This window comes from Amblyomma mixtum, chromosome 1, assembly GCF_055824585.1.
Source record: "Amblyomma mixtum isolate Tamu chromosome 1, ASM5582458v1, whole genome shotgun sequence".
Lineage (NCBI taxonomy): Eukaryota > Metazoa > Arthropoda > Arachnida > Ixodida > Ixodidae > Amblyomma > Amblyomma mixtum.
This window is the reverse complement of record NC_143012.1, coordinates 24,377,940-24,401,379: the sequence shown is the minus strand read 5'-3', so window position 1 is coordinate 24,401,379 and position 23,440 is coordinate 24,377,940. Positions and strand designations below refer to the sequence as shown.

The 23,440-nt window shown below is 49.0% G+C and overlaps 1 protein-coding gene across 1 annotated transcript in view; it reads left to right on the top strand.

The window, feature by feature from the left end:
• LOC149365764 (vitellogenin-6-like) overlaps positions 1-21,051 on the top strand; it is a 58,617-nt gene extending 37,566 nt beyond the window's left edge. The window contains exons 20-26 of the mRNA XM_089545899.1: positions 1,425-1,688; positions 3,085-3,222; positions 10,130-10,372; positions 17,430-17,730; positions 19,241-19,398; positions 19,884-20,123; positions 20,716-21,051. Coding sequence (XP_089402025.1) covers positions 1,425-1,688; positions 3,085-3,222; positions 10,130-10,372; positions 17,430-17,730; positions 19,241-19,398; positions 19,884-20,123; positions 20,716-20,880 — 1,509 coding nt within the window. The 3' untranslated portion in view covers positions 20,881-21,051. The remainder of the gene's footprint in view (positions 1-1,424; positions 1,689-3,084; positions 3,223-10,129; positions 10,373-17,429; positions 17,731-19,240; positions 19,399-19,883; positions 20,124-20,715) is intronic.
• The last annotated feature ends 2,389 nt before the right edge of the window (positions 21,052-23,440 follow it).

Genomic DNA, 23,440 nt, shown 5'->3' with positions numbered 1-23,440 from the left:
AACCACCGGCGACGTAGAGGCCGCTGTTGTAGTTATGTGTGCCGGAACATTGATGTGCATTCCCACCTCCTCCTAAAGTTACCTATCACAAATCTTGAAAGTCACTCAGTTTTGGTCTGCTGTCGTATCGCCCTGAGTGACATGACGCAGGGAAAGTCGGCCGCGTGAACAAGAATTTACATATTGCGAGCGTGACGTTACATGAGACATGGCCTCCAATCGATGATGATGATGATGATTTTTATGGAGTAAGGGAATCTTTGGCTAAAGGGCGTCGTGGTACAAGGTGTTTTACGTCGACACAAGGTGGTGTCGAAGACCCATTTTCCAAGCATTTCACCCAGATAAGCTAAAGCACCAGGGCAGAGGAAAGCTTGTACCTGCTGTATACCACCGGTGGGTACCCGCTTGCACTGGGGATTGAACCCCGCGCATCCCGCACGCGAGGCGGCTGCTAAATACACGAGCATTGGCTGCTATACATGGCCTCCAATGAACCAAACATAAAAGGTTTCACTGTTATTAGCAAATTTGCCGGAATAAAAGAGGCAACCGCCCTTGCAACAGCCTAAACTCGTTTTTGTAAAAGTATATTTGATTATTCTTCAAATTAAAAATATTTCAATGCTCTTTATTTCCAAAAGACAAAATAGATACCCCATGTTAAGCTGGCCTGACCCAACTCGTAAATTATTGAGCCAATGATTGCAGTGACCGGTGCTGGCACAGCGTCCTGTTCACTGTTCAAACACTTCATTTTACCTTCCCCGACGTGCGGTTTCTCCTTTATTAATAGAATGCTTTGGAATAGGGTGACCCTATCCCTCTAACCGACAGGGTCACCCTATTCTAGAACTCGCTATTATTTATCCACTGCCGTCGACTTGGCGCGTAAGGAGACGGTTGTATGAACGGGAACTCGGAAGATGTGCATGTGGGAATATGTAGAGCTGCGGGCTTATTCCGACCTCCTCACTTCCTTTAGAGTGCGCCGAGATGTCGTTTTACGGGAAATCTTGCCGTTTTAATTAGGTCAAAGTGCGACCACCGAGCCACAGATTTGAACCTGCTAACCCATGCTCAGTGCTTGAGGTTGCAGGCTGCTCGAATGCCTACTACACCATACCATTCCTTCTTTCGCTGTTTCGCGGCAGGGACGCTCAGGCAGTTTGCGATAGACGCCCTTCACACTTGCCAAAGAGGGTCGGCCAATTTTCTTTTTTATGGTTTTTCGACGTGAACGCAACGAGGCGCTCTGGTTTTGGGTTCAGAGGGCGCACATGCGTGCCAGCAAGTGCAGCGTGGTCATAGTACTATTGCTGTAAAAACGGAACAAACCAATGTCACAAGCCAATGTCACAAGCCAATGTCACGCTCTTTTACATTGTCTTTAACCTCAGGCACTTTGCTATTTTATTTCCCAGGTGGACATCGACATTTCGTACAAGTTCTTGGAGCCCGATGACGAAAGACATAGTCACTTCCAGGTCCACGATAAGATCGGCGATGACCCCGAAGTCCCGTCCACTCATGTGGTTAACCTCGACGTCAGCCTCAAAGGCGACACCAGGGAACGCAAGGTGTCCGCCGAGCTTAGGTACTCATTCAACCATGACCTGTTCAACCACAAGATGCAGTTCTTCTATGAAAGGACGCCGTTCAGGACGGACGACCACGAGGGACTTAAGGTGAGCACAGCAGCATCTTTTCGGGCGACGACGCAACAAGCAGCCTGCCTGCGACGGTCTTATCCGTTGATCCCTAGGCTTTACTTTGCCGACTATAGTGGACGAGACATGCTTTTAAAAGAAGACCATGAAGAAGTATTATACACACCGCCGACAGTCAGGGTAGACACCACTTCCACTGAACGTCGAGCAGCTCACCACATAACAGACATACTGGTTAAGGACCGTACAGATTAATATACTCCTCATTCTGACGCGACTATTCCTGTGTAGTTCTCGCTCTAATTCCTTCTTCCCAACCGCCTTTGCCCCTGAACTACCGCCTGAAACTGCCTCCTTCCCACTTACAAGTGTCGAAGGCCTTAGTGACTCTCGCCGACCAGTTTGTTCTTTTACGCTTAGCGCAAGAACGTGCCTTGATCTGACCACCATTGAGTTTTTCTCGTTCTTTCTCTCTCCAGACAGCAAACATCTCGCTGAGTCTCGCTAGCACTCGTTAACACCTACCTTACCTTACCTTACCTTACCTTACCTTACCTTACCTGTACCTCCGCCGCCGCGGTGGCTCAGCGGCTATGGTGCTCGGCTGCTGACCCAAAAAGACGCGGGTTCGATCCCGGCCGCGGCGGCTAGAATTTCTTTGGAGGAGAAATTCTAGAGGCCCGTGTACTGTGCGATGTCAGTGCACGTTAAAGAACCCCAGGTGGTCGAAATTTCCGGAGCCCTCCACTACGGCGTCTCTCATAGCCTTAGTCGCTTTGGGACGTTAAACCCCATAAACCAACCTTACCTGTACCTCCATTTACAGCGTCAGTTTTTATAGCCAGACAACGCCGAAGATATAGGGGTCGTTACCTACAAGAATCGACGACATACCATAGAGAGGTCACGGTAACCGTTGTCCTCTGTCCCCCATGTAAATGGCCCACCGGGCATGCTACTAATGAGGCTATGACTGAGTGGTCCCATTAATGGCTCGTATGACTCCCTGTCAAGTAGCCTATTAGCTACCAATGGCTCAAGTAGTTAATGCCTCCACTTATTAATGGGCACGTGACCTGTTTAACTGCCATTGTAACAGTTAAATGTTGCGTTTATAGACAAAATACTCACGCGTGTTAATAGCTGCAATGCATATTACAAGATGATGCGATGAAAAAAAAACGATCCAACAACCTGCCGTCCCTTAGTGGCATAGACTCCACTGCAAGGAAGCGTGCCACAGCGACGACTAAGAACGCAGAAAGCTCAGTAAACAGATATATATGCAACGTTCGGTGTTCGCTAACTATGATTTGATAGCTTTATCGGCATCTTAAGTGTCAGGATATGCCGAATAAACGCCCACCCTGTGGCCTGAGAACTTATGACCAACCCTAAACATTTCTTGGCCCAGATCTGCGCCGACGTCTCGGCCAAGTTTCCGCATCCCGACTGGTCCCGGCACGAGAACCTGGCCACCTTCCACCACGGGCAGCACGTCGATGCCAGACTCGACGTTCATTATGGAAGCAGCTGTGAAGGCCAGTCGAGCGTAAGACTCACAGTTGATGTTTTCAGCATACCGGATATGTATTAGCGGAGACGTATACCGCATACCGGACGCCGGCTGCTCAAGCGCAGTAGCCCGCCTGGCTCCAACCCTGTCGCTGCGCGTGCGCAGAAGGCCGCAGATATCTATAGGCTACCTGAGTTTCAACGCGAGAGCGTTAGAGTTGTCGTCACAACGAAATTCGCTGATTGGTCGAGAGACGTCACGTGACTTTGTGACGTTATCACAACCTGCCCTCCATGGCAGTTGCATTAATGATTGGTCGAGGAGGGCAAGCGACCTCATGACGTCATCCCAACCTGCCAAATGGGTTGTAAGCAATCTAGTTCCTAGACAGCAATCTATAGATAGAGAATCGAAAGAGCAAAATCAGACAAAAGTTTGGTATATATAGACAAATGTCAGCACTGTCAAAGCATCATGGATGCATGCAGCTAGGACTCTGAACATGGCGGTTTATTAATCGATAATTTGCAAAGAGACTTATGCAAACACATATATTAGTTCCAACAGTAACTGCGACAAATGTAAACTACAAAGCTATCGCATTGCTCTCTGCACTTGACTTCAGCGTCCCCTTGCATGTTTTTGCTGCTGAACTACACTCAGGGGCAACTTTTCCTGCCAATGCAAACAAAGCTAAAGAACTGCAGTGCATCCTAAACACGAATACGCCTATATGGGAGTAAAAAGGGAGTAAACTGTCCTCTATCGCACTCCCTTTTATAAAATGAAGTGCACTAGAGGACAGTTAACCTCCTTTTTTACTCCTTCCTGTTTAGAGTGTACCGCTAGTGTGGCAGGTGCGCGGCCCGCTGCGACACCGCGGTCTTGAGCACAAATGCATGGTTTCGGGCAGTAGCGAGCGAAGACCGAACATGGCTGCCTGTAAGTATGACCCACCAGGCTGAAATCGGCTCCCTCATCATCACACATCATGAGTCCAAGGCGCGGTAGTTGCGTAGTCATTATCTTGACTTCGGTGAGAGGGGCGTTATGTAATTCTGAAGACATAAAACTACGCAGGAGACAGGACACAGAAAAGATGCAGACAGGATGAGCGTAGACTAGCAACTGATTTATTGGACGAAAAAAACGACCTTCTTTCAAGAGCAACGCATGCGCATATGTAAATTTCTATGCTGGTTAAAACGCGCGCAGAAAGGAACTGGCGACACGAACAACTTCCGTAACACCTTTTCTTGAAAAGGGTGTTGGTAAGAAGTGGCACCTCGAACCTCTAATGGTCGAACTTCGTTACACCAAAGCGGCTTATAACGAAATATTCGATATAACGAAGAAATGATGATTCAGCTTGGAAGCTCCGTCAACACGGGCTATAACGAAGTTGGCGGAAAAGAAATAACAGCGCTTTTTTGAAGACGGGACAGAGAACGAGACAGACACCTGCCTGGTGTTAACTGATGTATTTTTTTCCGTCAACATGTGTATCAGTCGAGGTGGCCAGCGAAAAAATGCACTTTATTGCTGAACGTACAGTGCTTTTATAGCCGCAAGGGGTGTGGCAACCAAGGCGCATATCTAATCCAGGCGAGCACGATGAATCGCCGCACCAGGCATGGCACGTGCGTCATTCCCGATACATCTTCCCTCCTGTGGAGAAGAGATGCCAAGTACTTGGTTGAAATTGCGGTCGTACCGCAGACGCTGCGGTGGTCTCCTATCTCTGGTAGATCGACGCAATGCAAGATCCTGCGGAGCCATTGAGTTCACAGTCGGTCCAGTCGTAGTCACGGGCGGCGGCGCCTGTGGAATGTTCTGGGAGCTCACAGGCGACTCTCCAGTTGCAGCAGGTGCCGTGGGTTGCAGTGCTTCACACGCTCGTTCGCTCTCCCGGTCTTCACATTCGGGGGCTTCTTGCTGGAACAGCTCACCAGTTGGAAGCAGATGCTGTCGGTTGCGACGTAGCACTCTGTTGTCCTCGGTAACTACTCGATAAGACCTTGGTGCAACTGCTCCGGTAACTTGAGCGCGGCGATTCCATGTCTTTTCCTGTACTCTCACGACATCGCCGGTGTTGAGAGGTGGTAACGTTCTCCCCCGAGTGTCTGCCTGGGCTCGCTTGAATACTGGTATGCTTGGCTGCTGCCTGAAGTCTGGGAGCAGAGTGCGAAGCCTCCTGCCCTGCAAGAGTTCACCAGGGGAGCGGATCTGTAGTTGAGCAACCCGAGCCAGAAGTCTTCTTTTGTTTCTTCCGTTTTCTTTAGGATTCTCTTCACAATCTGAACCCCCTTCTCAGCGAGTCCATTCGATCGCGGGAACTCGGGGCTCGACGTGACGTGGCTGAAGTCGTACCTGGATGCAAAGAGAGCAAATTCATAAGACGAAAACTGCGGCCCGTTGTCCGTGTGGACTTCCATTGGAATGCCGTGTCTTGAAAAGATGGCGCTCAACTTCTCAATTACGGCACTGGATGTTGTACGAGTCAGCTTCTCCACTTCCGGAAAGTTCGAATGGGCATCAAAAACCGACAGGTACGAGCTCCCTCCGTACTGAAAAATGTCGACGCCTACGCGGTACCATGCATGGGCCGGTGTAGGTCTGATGATGAAAGGCTCACTTTGCTGTTTGTACGTATATTTGCGGCAAACCGCACAACTCTGCAACAGGTTTTTGATATCAGAGTTCAGCCCCGGCCAGAACACTAGACCCCTGGCTCTTGCTTGGCACTTGTTCAAGCCCACGTGTCCCTCATGAATACGTTCAAGAACTTCCTTTCGCATTGACTTCGGGATTACAACTTTGCTGCCTTTAAATACAATTCCTTCAATCAATGACAGCTCGGACGCGAATGGCTTCATTATTCCCACAATGTCACCTTGGCCATTAATGTAGCGCATCACTGACTGCAAGTCCTGATCATCCGCCGTTGCTTTGGCCAGACGGGCCAGTGTTCTAGCGCTTACCAAGGTTGACATGACTGCAACCGCGTGGACTTCCACATCTTCCGTGTCGTCGGAGTAGTCCTTGGTCGCTGTCCTTGGAGCCCTTGATAGCATGTATGCGAGAAAGAATTTCTTTCCTGGTACATACTGCAGTTCAAAATCATAAGCCATTAGCCTCAAGAAAAAACGTTGAAGCCTGGGTGGCATATCACTTATTCCTTTCGCTGCAACACCAAGCAGTGGACGGTGGTCAGTCTCGATAACAGTTTTACGTCCGTTTATACGAAGTGATGAAATTTTTCACAGCCGAACGTTATCCCCAACGCTTCCTTTTCAATTTGCGAGTACCTCTGTTCTGAGCTGGCCATTACACGCGAGGCATAAGCGACTGGCCGCCAGTTTTCACCGTGGCGCTGTAAAAGTGCAGCCCCCAAACCGTTCTTTGATGCATCTGCCACGATTTTAGTTTCTCTGGCTGGGTTGAAAATCGCTTGGAGAGGCGCACTGCTAAGCATGGCGCAGATCATCCTCCACTCACTAGCGTGGTTTTCGGTCCACTCGAAGACAGAGTCCTTTTTGATGAGGCTGCGAAGAAGCGTAGTACGTTCTGCGAGATTAGGCAAGTACTTGCTGAAATAATTTGCTACTCCTAGCATTCTGTGGACCGCGGCTTTATCCGTTGGGCATGGAGTCTCCCTCAACGACTGTGTCAACGCTGGGTTAGGCTTTATTCCATCGTGGCTAATGACGTCACCCAAGAATTTAATTTCAGTCACTCCAACCTTGCACTTTTCAGCGTTGAAAGTTAAGCCTGCTTTTTCTGCCACTTGCAGCACTTTCCGCAGGCGCGCATCGTGTTCTTCCTTAGACGAGCCCCATATTAGAATGTCATCAATGTACACTCTCACACCTTCACAGCCGTCAAATATTTCGCTCAGGATCTTCTGGAAAACTTCCGGGGCTGATGAGATTCCGAATGGGAGTCACAAAAACCGGTAACGCCCGAATGGGGTACCGAACGTGCATATAGTTGCTGTGGAGTCATCCAAAGGTACCTGATGAAAACCCGCCCTTGCATCGAGGAGCGTGAAGTACTTTCGCCGGCGAGCTCAGCTTCTATGCCCTCGCGTCTTGGCATCTGATAATGCTCTCGCTGTATGCACTCGTTGATACTTCTAGGGCCCATGCAAACCCGTATTTTTCCGTCTTTCTTCCGCACGATAACCAAAGGGCTCACCCAGTTTGTCGGTTTCTGGACCCTCTCAATGATGCCACTTCGCTGCATGCGCTCCAGCTCCTCCCTCAGAGGTTCCCTCAACGCCAAGGGCACCCGCCGAGCTGGCTGGACAACTGGCGTCGCATCCTTGCGTAGGACCATTTTATACTGGCGACTCACGCAGCCGGTTCCCTGAAAAAGCTGGCGGAATTCGGTTAGAACGTCCTCATTGCCGCCGGCTGCGGTGCTTCCTTCTTTTACAGCATCCACTGCACGTGACACCAGACCCAGCGACTCGCATGCTAGTAGTCCCAGTATAGCTTGGTTGCCCTTTTTGACGACATAGAAATTGACGTCCTTCGACCGGCCGTTCACGGTCACTGGTAGCCTTGCCATACCGAAATGTCGAATGACACCACCGCTGTATGATCGAAGCACCGAAGAACTCGGTTTCAAATCTGCTGCCGTCTTGCATCGTCGGTAGATAGAGTAGGGCAGCAAGTTGGCCTGAGATCCCGTGTCCACATTTAAGTTAACCATCTGGTCGGCTACTTTCACATGCACTACCCAGTCCGCTCTCGCGTCGATGCTCGAGACTGTTACATCGAGAATGTCGAAGCTGTCTTGCTCCTCGCCAACTTCTCGGATTTGCGGGCCCTTTTTGCAGCAAGCTGCGAAATGGTTAACAACTCGGCATATGAACCACGTTTTGCCGAACGCAGGGCATCTGCCGGGTATGGCGTGTAAACGGTTGCATCTGGAGCATTTCCGAGATTGCTGCTTGTCTTGCATCACTTGCTTATCGGGCTGTGCCGACGGTTCTTTTTGCAGCGCGTGCTCCGCTTTGCGAACCTGCCCAGACCGCTTCATGACTAGCGCCACGTGCTTATCGGGCTGCGCCCAGGCATCGTTATGCAGCGATGCTGCTTCCTCCGCTTTGCAAATCTGCTCAGCCTTGGCAAGTCTCAAGTCTTTTTCTTTGAGGAGCTTTTCACGCAGTCGTGGGCTACTGGTGCCAAACACTATTTGGTCGCGGATTAAAGAATCAGCTATTCCCGAAAAATTGCAGCTTCTTGCTTGTTTTCTGAGGTCCCGCAAGAAATGCTCGAATGACTCCCCTTCGCCTTCAACTCTGGATCGGAATATGTACCGCTCATAGACTTCATTCTGTTGTTCTTGGCAGTACTCCTTGAATTTCTTAACAACGGTAGCATAATCTTGCTTGTTCTCGCCCTCGAGAAAAAGGAAGTTGTTAAATACCTCCAATGCGTCGTCTCCGGCAGTGCTGAGCAGCAGTGCTGTTTTGGCGGCGGTGGTTCGGGGCTCTTTTGGAGATTCCGTTGCTTCCAGAAAAAGCTCGAATTTCTGCTGGAACAATTCCCAGTTCTTGGCAATATTCCCAGACAACAGCAGTGGTTCAGGAAGCTTCAGCAGTTGCTCCATCGTGTTTCAGTCGCTGCAGTCTTATCCTCAAACGCGCAGGCCCCCCGACGTGAGCGATCCCACTTCTGGCACCATGTATCAGTCGAGGTGGCCAGCGAACAAATGCACTTTATTGCTGAACGTACAGTGCTTTTATAGCCGCAAGGGGTGTGGCAACCAAGGCGCATATCTAATCCAGGCGAGCACGATGAATCGCCGCACCAGGCATGGCACGTGCGTCATTCCCGATACAACATGTACCAACCAGTCCGTATTATATCCATCTTCTATAACGAAGTAATCGCCGGGCCCCTTCTACTTCGTCATAACGATGTTCAACTGTATATCGATTTAAGAAAGCGACTGCTTCTCATAATTTCCTTCTTCTGCCAAACGGGCTTCTCTCAAAGATGTTCACATTCGTAATATGATATTTGACAACCATTTTTTTTTCATATGCTCCTGAAAACTGTCTTAATGTGTTTTTTGTGTTGTGTTTTTAACAGAGCTCAGACCAAACTCTAATGCGCAATTCTAATAGACCACTAGAAAGTAAAACTTTTTACACTGAATGGATAGAATGATGATGAAAGGGCGAATTCGGACACAAGTTAGAAAATAATTTGCCCTGGTATGAATACGGCCACTTAGAGCTAGTGGTCAGTTCACCCTCGCTGCATCTGCTAGGCATGACGGTTAGCTCAAATTTGATTTTCCGATGAATTTGATCCCAGGATGCAGGCCTCGATAGGCTCAAATATCCTTCTTCAATTACGAGGAATTGAGCACATCAGTATATATTTGTTTTGCAGAGTTCATAGATATGTCATATCTAATATATCCGCATTTGAGATCTATACTCCGTCGTTGGCCATTCCCCTCAACGCGTTGTACTATTACTGCCTAGGGTTAACTGATGTTAGTTCCGATATTGGTATTCGCTAAACCATGCTGTGGTATCAGTGCTTTCTAGAATTTCCGGAGCTCCATTGTGAGCATTTTGTAGACGCACCGATCCAACAGTCGAGGATGTAGGAGTTCAAACTGTTTATTTCGAGCAATTTCATAACAAAAGAATTCTCGAGACATTAATGTTTGCTGAACACAACGAAGAAATTAGCCTGCACGACGGGACGTGTCTCAACAGGCTGTCCTTCATGGGAAGCAGCGGGGCCAGTTGGTTCATTTTTCTACTTAAAACAGTGCACAGGGACAGGACAAAGTCGAGAAACACACAGACACAGCACTGCTGTGCTGTGTCCGTGTGTTTCTCGACTTTGTCCTGTCCCTGCGTACTGTTTTAAGTAGAGGCTGTCCTTGACGTCGTGGCGCCCTCTCTCGACAGATCACCGTCGACGGAAAGTTCACGCAGACTGACGACGACGAGAACCAGTTGGCGGCTGCGGCTGAAGGAAGGCAGATCAGCAGAGGCGAGTTTCAGTCTAGCTTCCTGCACAATCTCGCCCTCAAGTGCCGGGACGACCGCGGAAAGGGCATCCTTTTCAGCTACGACTGCTTCAGGCTTCTCTTGTTCTCCAGCCGTCTTGGAAAATTCACCGCGGACGTGGAGTACAAGAACTACAAGCCGGTAAGCAAGACTCTCGCATTCCCTTAAGGTGGCGGTCCCACTCTGACGGTGAGCGGGAACCATTTTTGGTGATATTTGTACGTCGACTGTACCTCACTCGTTCGCTTCATAAATATGGTTCAGATATCTCCGAAAAGCTATATTTCTCTGCTTTCAAAAGATGCATTTTGTTTAACGGTAGCTGCAAATTTGTTTCAACTGTAAAAGAAAACGCAAAGATGAAAACTGGCAGTTGAGCTCAACTTGTCTCAGGAAATGCAAAATTGTGAAAAACCTCTTGCACCTAGAGAAATATCTTTCGAGATACTTTGAGATAGGATGCTAATCAACGTATTTAAGCATTTAGAAGTACGTGTATAGATTAGTTTATTAGCCACGCATGTTTGAAAAGCATAGAAAACAGAACAATGTAATCTGCAATAACTTTTGGGATATGCATTGCACTGCGGCGCCTCTTTGTACAGTTTGAGATCGTCTAATCGCCCTTCCATTCTGAAAATTTCATCTGTTTGCCTTGTTTAGTTTAAAAGTTATTCCTGATCAAAATTAGCGTTTTTTCGAAATAGTTAAAAACGGAATGCAAAATTGTTCAGGTAACCAGCGCGTGGCAGTTTTGAGATTTTGCGTGAAGAAACTTAATACTTCGCTCTACGCGGCTAAGCATCGCCTTTACTCTACGGCTTTTGGGGAATGCGCAATGTCTAGTTGATTTTAGCTACCTTTTTTGTTCTCCTCATGAAGGACACAAGCTCTTGAAACGTTCCGCGGCTTCTTTTTTTCTGGCAAATATACTCTTAAAATGTCGGTCTCTCATTCCTTTAATCAACTTGTAACAATTGCCAAGAACAAAGTCCACAGAATACAAACAATAATAGCAATAACGCAGCGACATGCGATAAATGTAGATAAATTTAGTAAGTAGCGCCATCTACACACATGCACGTGTACTAAATAATCACAGTTCAAAAAAATAACGAGTGTGGCGCTGCTAAATATTTAAAATCAGGAGGTGTTCACGAGAGGGAACGATACCTCTACGATGTTCGCACGTTTCCCTCGATTTTGCCCTATGTAGAGTGTGTCGAACTTCCAAGCAGATTTCCGCCATATTGCTTTGCTGGATTGTTTTGTAGCGTAAAGCTAGTAAAGCCACACTACGCGGGTCAGAGCCGAGTTTTGCTCGAGTGTGCGCCGCCTGTTATGCGCATGCGCGAGAATCGCGTGACGTCACGAGAGGCGCAGGTCCGCCGGTGCGTCGCCTCCTCGCCACAGCCGGTGCGAGCTCCTCGCTGCCGGCGCCGCGTGCGCTCCTCTCCGACGCGTGACCTCGTGTTTACGACAGTTGCGCCGCGCGCTACTGCGCATGCGCGAGGAGGGTGCGCGGAGAAATGACGGTCGCGCTCAACATGTAAGCTCTGGTAAGCCAAAGAGAGTCGAGCCGCTGCCAAACGGCGCAGAAGACTGGAAAATGTAAATTCTTCCGATCCCGAGGTTGTCGCCTGGCAGTTTGCCGTCGAGCAGCCAAGGCGAAACGTGCGGCCGAAACACCGGATCACTTTACTCTACGTATATCCAGGCATAGCAGAGCTAAGCCACTGCCAATATTTTTCACCTGACGCTACGAAACGCATTCTGGGCGTCGTATTATTTTTCGAGGACAGCTTTGGCATTGCTAAAGCGACAGGAAAGGGAAGAGACAGGCTTTCGCTTCGTGCTGCCGGTTGTTCGTTGTTCCGGCTAGCGCTGTGGAGGGGAAGTTGGAGAGCGCTCGATTCGCCTGCACTCAATGCACCAGTTCGGCAAAGTTCTGCGGCAGCGGCGGTGCGGCGGGTGTGTACCGCTAGTTCCGGCACTTTGAGCGCAGTTTGGCACTGTCGGCTTCCAAACGGATGGTCGAGTGCAGGCCTGGTCGTCGCTAGCCTTTGCGATGTCAATGAATTGCAGCCAGCTGTTTACAGCCTACATCAGCGGCAGCCAACCTCTCGTATCTAATGAAGAAATGTGCAAACCGCACATCACAATATCATGTTGCCATGAACCAGCCTCGATCCGTTTCTTTGAAGAACTCGAGCAGCGTTCTAGCTTGTCGACGAGTGAAAGTTACTTGAGTCTCCGCCGTTTATCACAACCCGCAAACCATCATCTGCTTCCATGGCGGCTGCAGCTGCACTATTTCAGCACTAACCATGGAGCAGGTGCAGTTTTCCTGACTCACACTTCTTTCAAACGAATGCCGTGGTTCAGAGGGCGCCATGTTCCACCGCTGAAATGAATCCATGTGGTATATAAGTCGGGTACAACTCAAGAACGAAGCAGCACATGCCCATCAAAGGAGACCGCCCAGCCAAGCGCGTCGACCGAACAGTTTTCTGTTCGGTCTCCACAGGTGCGCCGCGACAGCAGTGGAGACTGAAGCTGCCACGACCGTCTGTTGCCGAATATGACCCCACCTGTAACATTCAGCGCTTTTGCGAAAAAGACGCTCCCGCGCGGATCTATGCGAAAGGTGAGCAGCCCAGCCCCCTCCCCCCCTCCCCCTTTAGTGGCCAGTGCAGCTGAGACAATAAACGGGGGCACCACACCTACTAGTACCTTCGCCTTTCTCCCTGTCTTTTCCCCTGCTCCTGCTCAGGTGCTCCTAGAGACGATGGCGGATGCCGGGGCAGCAAAATCTCTTCCTTTCTTTTTGCGTTATTATTCTTTTAGCCTTATCCCGAACAAAGGACATCCACCGTCGGCGACACGGGGACAAAGCGCCGACTCCTTCGTTCTCTTTCGCAGGCTTGGCTGCATGCACAGCCACACAAGTCGACGTGATTGGCTGGAGAGTTCCGTCTGAGTTGCGTGTGCCGCTTCGTTCTTTTGTTGTAACCGACTATAGTGCTGAGAAGTCCCCTTTTCGGGAACTGGCACAAAGGACCGCCCCCTCCCCTTGCTGCGTGCCCCTCCTGCAGGCGGGGTAGACTAGCGCCGCAGGAAAAGGAATTCTCGGAAAATGATTACAAGCACGTTATAAGCGGTGTTTACATGACGGGTTGAGTGGAGGATTTGAGCTGAAAACCGGTTACTGGGTTCATGTAAACGAGTCGGGTCCGGGAGTCGAGGGAGCGAGTCCAGTCAACTCCGCTGCAGGGGGTGGGTTGACTCACTCGACCCCAACAGCAGATAGCACGTAAACCGGTCTGAGTCGGGTTGGTGGAAGGAGGGGTGATAAATGCGAACCTGTCATTCGCTTGCGCCGTAGCGCCTGCGAGGCAGCCTTGCATGCCGCAATCTTCCCGGCTGCCACTGCCCTTTCCCGCTGCGCCGTTCGACGCTTGGTGCCGCTGCTGTTGAACCGGTCGCGACTCGCTAAAATCGAGTTCATGTAAACATGCAGTCAAGTTGGGCTGACCTTGCTCAACTCGATCTCCTGGCTCGACCCGCCGAAGTCGGGTTCATGTAAACGAGGCTAGCCAGGTAGTGCACGCGTGACACGAACGCTCCGTGGGTGCTACCTCGGACGGTATACGCGGCCGGGCGCCCCACCCCGGCCGCTAGTGCTGTGTGCCACGCGCGCGATTAATCCGAGACAGGACGCTACGTGCGCGCGGCTATGTACATACAGTTTACTTCTTGTGTAAGTGATTGTGCGCAGTGGCCGCTCGCGCGCACTTATTTTCGGACAATGCTTGGACATTAGCGCGCGAGCGGCGCGAACTTGATTACTTTTGTATTTTGTAAATAGTGTACAAAGCTCTCCCCTGTCCTTTCTCGCTGTCGCTCCCCTCTATACTTCTCCTCACTATCCTCTTCCTTTCCCTTTCGTTTCCGCCGGCTGCAGCTCGGGTGCTTAAGATATTAGATAGCAATTGCCGCGGCCGGCAACACTCTTTTGCTTCACTTTTTATTTTTTAAATAAACCACTACCACCACCACGAGGCTATAGTTTCCTGACAATAGACGGTGTGAAAATAGCAGCTGTTCCTACAGTTTCCAGGTACGCGCGCGTGGACACGCACGCATACACACACACATACGCGGGCGCACTTTTTCAATCTTTGATCCAACCAAATCGAGGCAAATCGACGCAAGGTTAGAAAGATATACATTTCAGCACGCGATGGAAAATTCTGGAGGGAATAAGCAACCTAATGATGCAAACTGGATACAAGAAAGACGTACGTCTAAAATGAATAAGAGCACGCAGTTGAGGGTCCAAACGAGAGAGGGGAGGGGGTCGCCCTAAGTGCCTACAGAACTATCGCTTTGTAGCCGACCCCTTTTTTTTGGCAGCATTCCTGCACACCTCCCCCCCCCCCCCCCCCCCCGTTCTTCTTCGTACAATGTCTATAAAGAAGTCTCGAGTCCGCCTCGTGAATGGTATGCATCTGTATTCTGCATTTTTGTGAGCCTTGGCAAAATTCCGTCGAAGTTGATCGGAATTGGTTGCAAGGTGCCGCCGCATGTACGACGAATATTTGCTTCTGAGGAAAACATTCCGACACCCTGCGGTGCTAACCCTCTCAATAGCAATTTCACGTCTCTTGCGCAATGTCGATTCATCTCAAGGGTAAACAGAAATTGACAATTGCCCACTTCTCTCAGCCTTTTTCTTTACCAACCATAGTTTATAAGGTTGGACAGGCATACGCTGAGCGTTGACTAAATTGTATAGCTGTCTTTGTTATAGTTTTCTTATCATAGATGCAATATCATTTGATAAAAAAATATTTTTTTTTTCAGCGCTATAGTTAGCAGGTTACACTCTAGACCAGGAGTGTTCCGACTACTACTAATATTACTATGCATCAACAGTGACGAATTGATTGAACGCGCAAAAGACGAGGGCAGAAGGAAGGACATAAGAAAGGCACCGATTTCAACTATAAGGTTCATTGAAAAAAAAACGCGAGAAATATATACATGGGACATAAACATAATTAATTTTCTTTATTTCACACCTTCCTTATTTTTGGCGTCCGCTTCCTGTTTTCGCTTACTTACTAATTTGCTCTGTGCAATTATGTCGACAATTATCACTAACTCTCCCAAGTTTCCACTGTGTCGACGTTGTGCCTTTTGCGATGCGGGCTGGGCAGCATTATTTTTTTCTTTTTCTTTGCTCCCACTAATATATGTCACGACATTGAAAACAGGAAAGTCTGTAGTCGCGTAAAACTCAAGAACGAAACGGCACATTCCCTCAAAGGAGGCCCTCCAGATAGTAACATCGACGGTACAGCTTTCTGCGGCTATTTAGCCAAGGCTAAACAAGAGAGAGAAGGAAACGGTCCTCTGTTCCCGTGCTGGCATCCTTATCCCGAACAAGGATCACCTCACCTCTGACGCCGTTTGGACAAAGACGGTACCCTCTTTGCCCCGGCTCTCCAACTTTTTCCCTTCACCCTTCCGGAACCATAGACCGAATAAAGGAAGCCCCACACTCTTTGGCTTTGGCGAGGGACAGGCAGAGAAAGAAGCATGCGGAACCACCCCAGCCAGCACCTCCCCCCACGCACGACGGGGACTAGCAGCCGGGCTTGCCATGGTTCGTTTGTAATCCTCTGAAGGCAGGCGCAGCAACAAAAGAAAAGCCTTCACGCAGCACGGGTGCACGGGTCAAGAAAGGACCGGACACGTATCTCAACATATCAACCAAAACCAGTCTCGGGTCGCTGGGGGCAAGACGGGTACACACTTTCTCAGTGATGGATCAGTGTCGTAGCCTGGTGGCAGAATATGAACTACTCGCAAGAAGACGCGCAAGACGCTGCAGCCTAGAATGATGCTATGGCAAGTGAAGATTTGCGTAGTTAGGCCAAAACTGAATGAAGTGAGCTAGCGCTGTGTGGCCATTGTTTTGCATCGTTTATCGTCCCCCAGCCGCCTAGGTCACGTAACCTTGTGACGACACCACAACCTCCCAGGCATATATATGTACACACATGCACACACAGTCAAAACGCGATCTAACGAAACCCGATTTTACGGAGTTCCCTATCTAACGAACAAATTTTGATTCCTCAGCAAGTGCCCATAGGGTTCAGTGTTCTCAATAACCCGAAATAACGAAACAAACGGCAAATAAACTTGATTTAACGCAAGATTTCCGGGAATAACTGAGTAAAAGAAAAGATTTCTCACTAATTTTCCCACGATGTTTCGCAGCGTGCCAATAATAACATATAGGCGGCCAAGACACGGCCCTGAATTTGTTTTAACGGGGCTGCAAGCTGCGCCGCTGCGCAGAACAAAGGACTCGGCAGCCGGCGGCGCTTCCCATCTTTACTTCGAATCCGTTTTACCAGGTGGCGCTTTCACACACGAGCGGTTCGGGCCGCTTTTGAAGACTTTTCAAACGCACATGCGCAGGCTGTCGGCAAATGTGGTGCTGCGGTAGCTTTTGGGTGCCGCACCTTACAATGAAGATTTCAATGGCCAGGAAAATGCCTTCTTTTATTTTACTTATTTGCCGATTTAAGGAAATAATTCGTGGCTGCTCTTTACTTCGTTAAATTGTGTGTGTGTGTGCGTGTGTGTGCGTGTGCGTGTATGTGCGTGTGTGTGTGTGTGTGTGCTCGCGTGTAATAGACAAAAATAAATATATATATAGGAAGGCAGTAGTCTCTAAGAAATCTATAGACTGCCTATAGACAAGTCCTAAAAGTGTACGGCCATAAATGTATAGATTTTCTGTAGACTGTCCGTGTGATATGTATTGTATATAGACTATTCTCTAGGATTTGTCTATAGACAGTCTATAGACTTTGTAGACAGAAATCTATGAACAGTCTATAGTATTTCCAAAGAAACTGCAAGCGCAATTCTAAGAGCTGCCTTTTAACTAATCTAGCATCGTGCTCTGCAATGAATATTTTCATATGATTTATTTTTGTTGCATCTTTGCTATCGCTTGAGACCCATCTATTAAACCCGAGTCTATAGACAGTCCATAGTGTGTCGATAGACAAAAAGAAATATCTATTGGAAGGCAGTAGAGTTTATAAGAATTCTATAGACTGGCTATAGACGACTTTTATAAGGTTAGAACTCTTTCGTTCATTCTCTTCCACAGTTGTACAGTCGGCTGTTTCCGTACCACGCTCGCTACCCCGCGCTCCACCCACCCGAAGATCCTTTCTTGCGAACGTTGCGTGAGAACTTCCGAGGGGAGAACGGCAAGCTGCACGTGGTGTCGCAAGTTCCCTGGTGGACTTTCAAAGAGAAGCCACACACCCACTTGACCATCACCCACGAGGACGGTCACGCCGTGCGGTACCCAGATGTGCCCATTTTTAGCCACCTGCTCGAGCCCATGATCTACTCGGAGATGGGCTACTCCAACTTAGGGCAGTACTCTGATCTATACAAACACAGTAAGTTTATTTTCACACATTTCTTTAATTCTTGCGGCAGTTTGAAAGCTGCTCTAAAAAATTCGAGCATGCGATGCAGCCAGATTCCGGCGCCTATCCAACAAATCGCTACCTCTGAGCCCTATCACCAGCTATATCGTTAACGCCAAGCATCTTTTCAATTATCTCGTACTGCCCGAATTATACTGCCCGAAAGATGACCTAAGAATATGTGCATTTTCAAGTTTTAGATCATTCAGCGTATCTAGCTTCGAGAACAAAGCCTGCGATAAAATGTTTAGCAGGAAAGTCTCTGGAGTTCTGTTTTAGTCTGCACGCCACGGCATCTTGCTTCTGAAACAGGCAGGATGGGGGAGTTGATATCGTCTCAGATGTTGTGAACAACAGCTCGACAAATTTCAATTTGAAGTCGGCAGGATGATCCAAATGTTTTATGTAATTAGCAACTCCCGATTTTCCCGGCAGTACCACATGCTCACAACGTACTCTGTTCACCAATGCAAGAACTGCCTTATGACATCAAAGCAAAGGCTTCTGGAAGTAAAGAGGCTGGAAGGGTGCCGATAAATGCGAAGTATACAACACTGAATCGTGCACATTCGCAATGCTCTCGATCACTCAGCCTGGTCGCGGAACACAACCGGGTCGTGGAGCACACAGCTGGGTAGCAGAGTACTGCCCTCGACAGTGACTGATGACGATGACGATTAATATGGATTTTAATGACGAAAGGGCAGCTTTGGCTAAAGAGCAACATCGCGCATTGTATTTTTCCTCTACACAAAGTGAAGTCAAAGACCTTCAATGACTAGATGCAGGTTATTCGCAGGTACGCTCCAAACGAATCTTCACTCGGCGCTATTGCTGTCAAATCCTCTTTATCTAATGTCGAAAGAGAGAGAGGGAGAGAAAGATGAACGGATAGGCAGGGAGGTCAAATAGGCGACGCCCATTTAGTTTTTTTGTGAGATAATGGCTAGCCCCTGAAGACAGTAACGATGGTTTCTGTAGATCTTGCCTTCGAAGCGAACTGGAGCAACCGCCAACCTCGCAAATCGTCCTGTTTTCTATGGGCTAGGTCGATACAGCGCTATTTTTGCAATCAAGATTTTGAAGATTCGACTCCCGGCTCAGCCAGTACTCCATTTTCTTAGCCAACCAGTGACAAATTTGTTTCCAGGGAAAATCTGCCAAAATCTGTAACAGCTCGTTCAGAACACAGCTGGCGCTGTACTTGGTGTCAGACGCATGCCAGTCAAGTGAGAGGCGCCGTTGTGCTTTGGGAGCGCAGCTTTCCTTTTCTGAAAGAGTTCAGGGTGTACGCTTGTACATATTGGAAAAGTACGACGAACCCACCAGGAAACGAACTCAGTACCTCTTCACGCTTACGATCCAGATCCGCTGCTTCCAGGCGTCGGCTAAAGTTAAAAATGCAAGAGCTAAAAGCGTACAATAACTTTGGTCACAATATATAGTGAGAGTGGCGCAATACTCCTCCTTGTGATTGCAGAGTACTGCGACCTGCAGGGACACAGCGTACGCACCTTCGACGGCACGCTGGTGGACCTCCCCGAGACGGACTGCTGGAAGGTTGTCTCACGGGACTGTTCGTCCAACAAGCGCTTCGTCATACTAGCCCGTGCCACCGGAAATCCTTCACTCAGCAAGGTCAGCGGTGGTTCAGGGGTTAGGGCGCTCGTGGCTACTGTGCCGGAGTTCCTGGGTTCCAACCCGGCCATGGTGGCCGTGTTTCAGTGGAGACGAAACGCAAAAAGTAGCCCATGTGCTGTGCGATTTCAGTGCACGATAAGGATCCACAGGTGGTCGAAATTATTCCGGCGCCCTTCCCTACGGTACCTTTTTCTCTGTCACCTTTCGCTGAACAGTAATATCGGGTCCCGCAAGCCGCTGAGTCCTTCTCTGCAGTCTCATATCGCAACGCCGGCGCCCCGTTTATCACGAATGAAGTTCCCTTTAACAACAGTCGCAGTTTCAGACCTTCCGTCATTTACGGCATGATACTTCGCAGTCTGTGCATGCATGTGCAACCGTTCTGTCTGACCTGGTGTCATAACGCACCTGCAGTAGTGATAGTTCTGTTAAATTTACCGCAGGTTCGAATAAAAATCACGATGATTTGTCGCAAAACGCAGGTGCTGAAGGTGTTCATCCACACGACCATGGTCGAGATCTTGCCCGCATCTGAGAACTCCGGTATGATCGTGCGCGTCGACGGCACCACGGTCGAGGTGACAGACCAGAGGCCCTACAGCCATTCGTACCACAACGCTGAACTGTTCCGGGTCAGGACTTCGGGCACGGTCTGGTTCACACTGGAGTCCGAACCCTACGGCATCTATGTGGTTTTCAACGGAAATCTGCTCTTTGTCCAGGTTAGTGGGTCACATGCTGTCTGTAGGCCGACCCTAAGTTTCGCGACGCGACGACAGCGCCGCGTGGCTCCCCTGGTGGGGAGAGATTAATTAATGACTGTCTCGTACTGAGCCGGTCGAGATGCGTTTAGGCGTATGAAACGTTCCATGTGTAACTTCTCCGTCTTCGTGAAAAGCTAGGACGCATTACTGTTGTGTTGGGGACTGTGGGAACAGTTTAGAAAACACCAAAAGTGGTAAACCGCCCTCGAAATTCTACCAATTTTCCACAGAAGAATGCAGAGACACATTGAGTTCGTCGCAGCAGTCTGCTAAGTCAAGTATCGGTGTTGCCTTATGCGGTGTGGAGCCTGGTTGCACTTGGTGCGAGGAGATGTTAGCGCTGTTAGCAACAGTTAGCTTGGCATGTGGTTAAGTGTCCACAAAAACCAAAGCGTAGTTATTTGAAAAGTGGACATCCGCTTAACATGGTATAATAATAACTATAAGATTTAGTTCTAAATCGGGAGATCGAGGTACACTAGACTGGTCGACGGCCCCTACTACGAGGCCTATAGTACATAACTCCTTACGCCGGTTGCCTGACATGCAGGCCGCCCGGTTCTACCGTGGTAAGCTGTGTGGCCTGTGCGGAGACTACAACTTGGACAGATACCACGAGCTGAGCGGCCCCGATGGACACCTCTACAACAGCACTCTCGAGTTCGCCAAAAGCTACGTGGTGCCCAGCCCCGACTGCCACACGCCGGCACACTGAGCACATCTCTCTGTTGCACTGAGCTCACCCGCAGCAAGCCTATGGGAGCACTTCCGTCATTTCAGATGTCTAAGGACCTCAGCGGGAGGCCGCGGAGAACATTCATTTTCTGCCAAGTTCTTGCTGTTGTTGCTGCCTTATATTTAAATGCAGTGCGGTTAAGAACTGAAACGCATCTTTCGCTTTTATGTAACCCTATCACTCTTGGGGATGACAGCATGCAAGAGCGAAAGTTGCTGCCGTCTTCTTTTTTCTGGCTTTATCATCATCTTCATCAACAAGCATTCGCACACGCTGTCATTGCCAGAGTTTGTCAAAATCGCCTAAAAGGAAAGCAGGCGAGGCCGTCCGCGCGTTTTTTTTTTTTTTAAAGAGCGCTGCATCCACCATAACAATGCCGTGAAGTGAACACTTCATGTCTGACTTGGCCGCAAATGTGTATTTGGCTTCTAAAACACAGCCGCGCAGCGATGGTTGTCTTACTGTGAGCAGATTTCGATAGCATGCTTTCCTGTTAGAGACCACGCCAATCAGAACCAAAGTTTCATTGCATTTTGCCGCGGCGTAGCTTCGCTGGATCGCTGGACTAAGATAGTACATGAGCGTGGTTAACCGTGATGACGCCGTATTATAGTAATGAGCATAATTAGTAGTAAACATAAGAATGTCCACATCTAATGCATCATTGGAAAGAGGAAGCTTAGGCTAATTAAGTATAACTAATTAGGCAGATTGATTACCGTAATTAGTTGGTATGCATGCTGCTATAGCACTGGTAACAAGTGCTAAACAAGTGACATGTCCTTCAGCTTGACCTTGAAAAAGAATTAGCGATATATAAGAATAACAATGGATGAACGGATGACCTCATATAGACGATTTGCAACGCCGTACCATAGGGCCGCCATCTTTGATCACGTGATCAAGCCGCCATTACACGCTCCTGACTGCCCTGCGCCCGCTTCATCACGACGGCTGCTGAGTCTGTTCGGTCCCGACAGCGAATGTTTCGGCTGATACGGTAGTGAAGGGGTGGAAAGACGACACCAGGGTTTGATCGTAGCTTGAAAGGACATGTGAGAACCCTAGTTCGATCAATAGAGACGCGAAAACGTGATCGGGTGTCATGTTGCCTCTTCGAACCAATGAATGGAACGCCTGGATGTTTGCCTCATTTGCTTCAGCAGAAGGCTTTGCTGAATGTTTTTATTATCTAAAACGGGAAGGTTAAATGCTCCTGCGGCAGCGCAGGTGTTGAATTGCGTACATGCACGCACACCATGCTCTAAAACATTAACATGCACATCGTACGCATTTGTTTACAGCCTCTTAACGGTGTTTCGGATGCGCAAAATATTTTCTGCTGGTTTTAAACGCAGTTTGTGCATCACGACCAGGTGTGCAATCGTTTGAAGGATTTCCCAATATAATTTTGTGATATCACGCGCGTGGCAACACATTCATGCTAAACGAAGCTCACAATTATGTCAGCCACACACATAAAATTGTGGTATGCTCCACGCTCGACATGCGGACATGAAAGTGCTTGAAGACTCGTTGGTGGTAAGTAATCAGCTTCAGTGTGAGCGCTGGCCTGCATGGTCACTTTCAGTGGCTGTCTCGTGTGGACCGCGAGGAAGGGACAACCACACAGTACTACAGTCGTGACACAAGTGCTTTATTACACTGCGTCATCTACAGTAGCCGTCTATAGCAACGTACGTCGCCCTTCTTTCCGTTCCTGTTTCGGCCTCGGGTGCTCATGTTACTTAACCACACATCTTAACCTATGAGCAATAGGGTCTCGCTACACATGCAGACGCAACTGACAGCAACCAAAAGCACGCGTTAAGGTTTCGGCGGCGGGACAGCATGTGAATTCATGCGGCTATGTTGTGCACATACCCTCGCAGGTTTCTAGAGTGTTTCTTCTATCGCCGGTTTCTTCTTCCTAGAGTGGCTACTGTCAAGCGCTGGCGGACGTGTTTGTTGCTTTCACCTGTTCGGAAACGCTGCATGAGGTTCAAAAGAGCAAGGTTCCGAGCTAGTTGGTAATGCATTTGAAAGGAAGAAACAGCGCGAAGAAACAGAGTGTGCCCGTGTTTCTTCGCGCCGTTTCTTCCTTTCGGCTGCACGACGAACGGGCGCGAACATGGGCATTACGTCCTCGTGCAGTTCGGTTCCGTGAAGCTCTCAAACGATCTCATCCCACACCTTTAACTCTCCGTCGCAATTCACCCAATATACAACACAGCGCGCATTTCCTCTGCCTTTCCACATCTTCCAAGAAAGAACACATTCGGAAGCCATCCTCGGCCTACTGCTGCGTCTCGGCGTACACGCCGGTGACTTGCGAGGCCCGTAATGGCGCAGTGTTCCGAGCGCGCCTGTGGCGCCATCTGGCATCAGAGGGAAGAACTGTGAGCTGAAAATGGTCTATAAGGTATAATAGACGAAGTAATCATAAAAGGTGCTCGTTACGACACACATGACAGGTATAACTGCATAACGCAATGTAAAGTCACGTGACTTAGCGTCACGTCAATCACAGACGACGGCG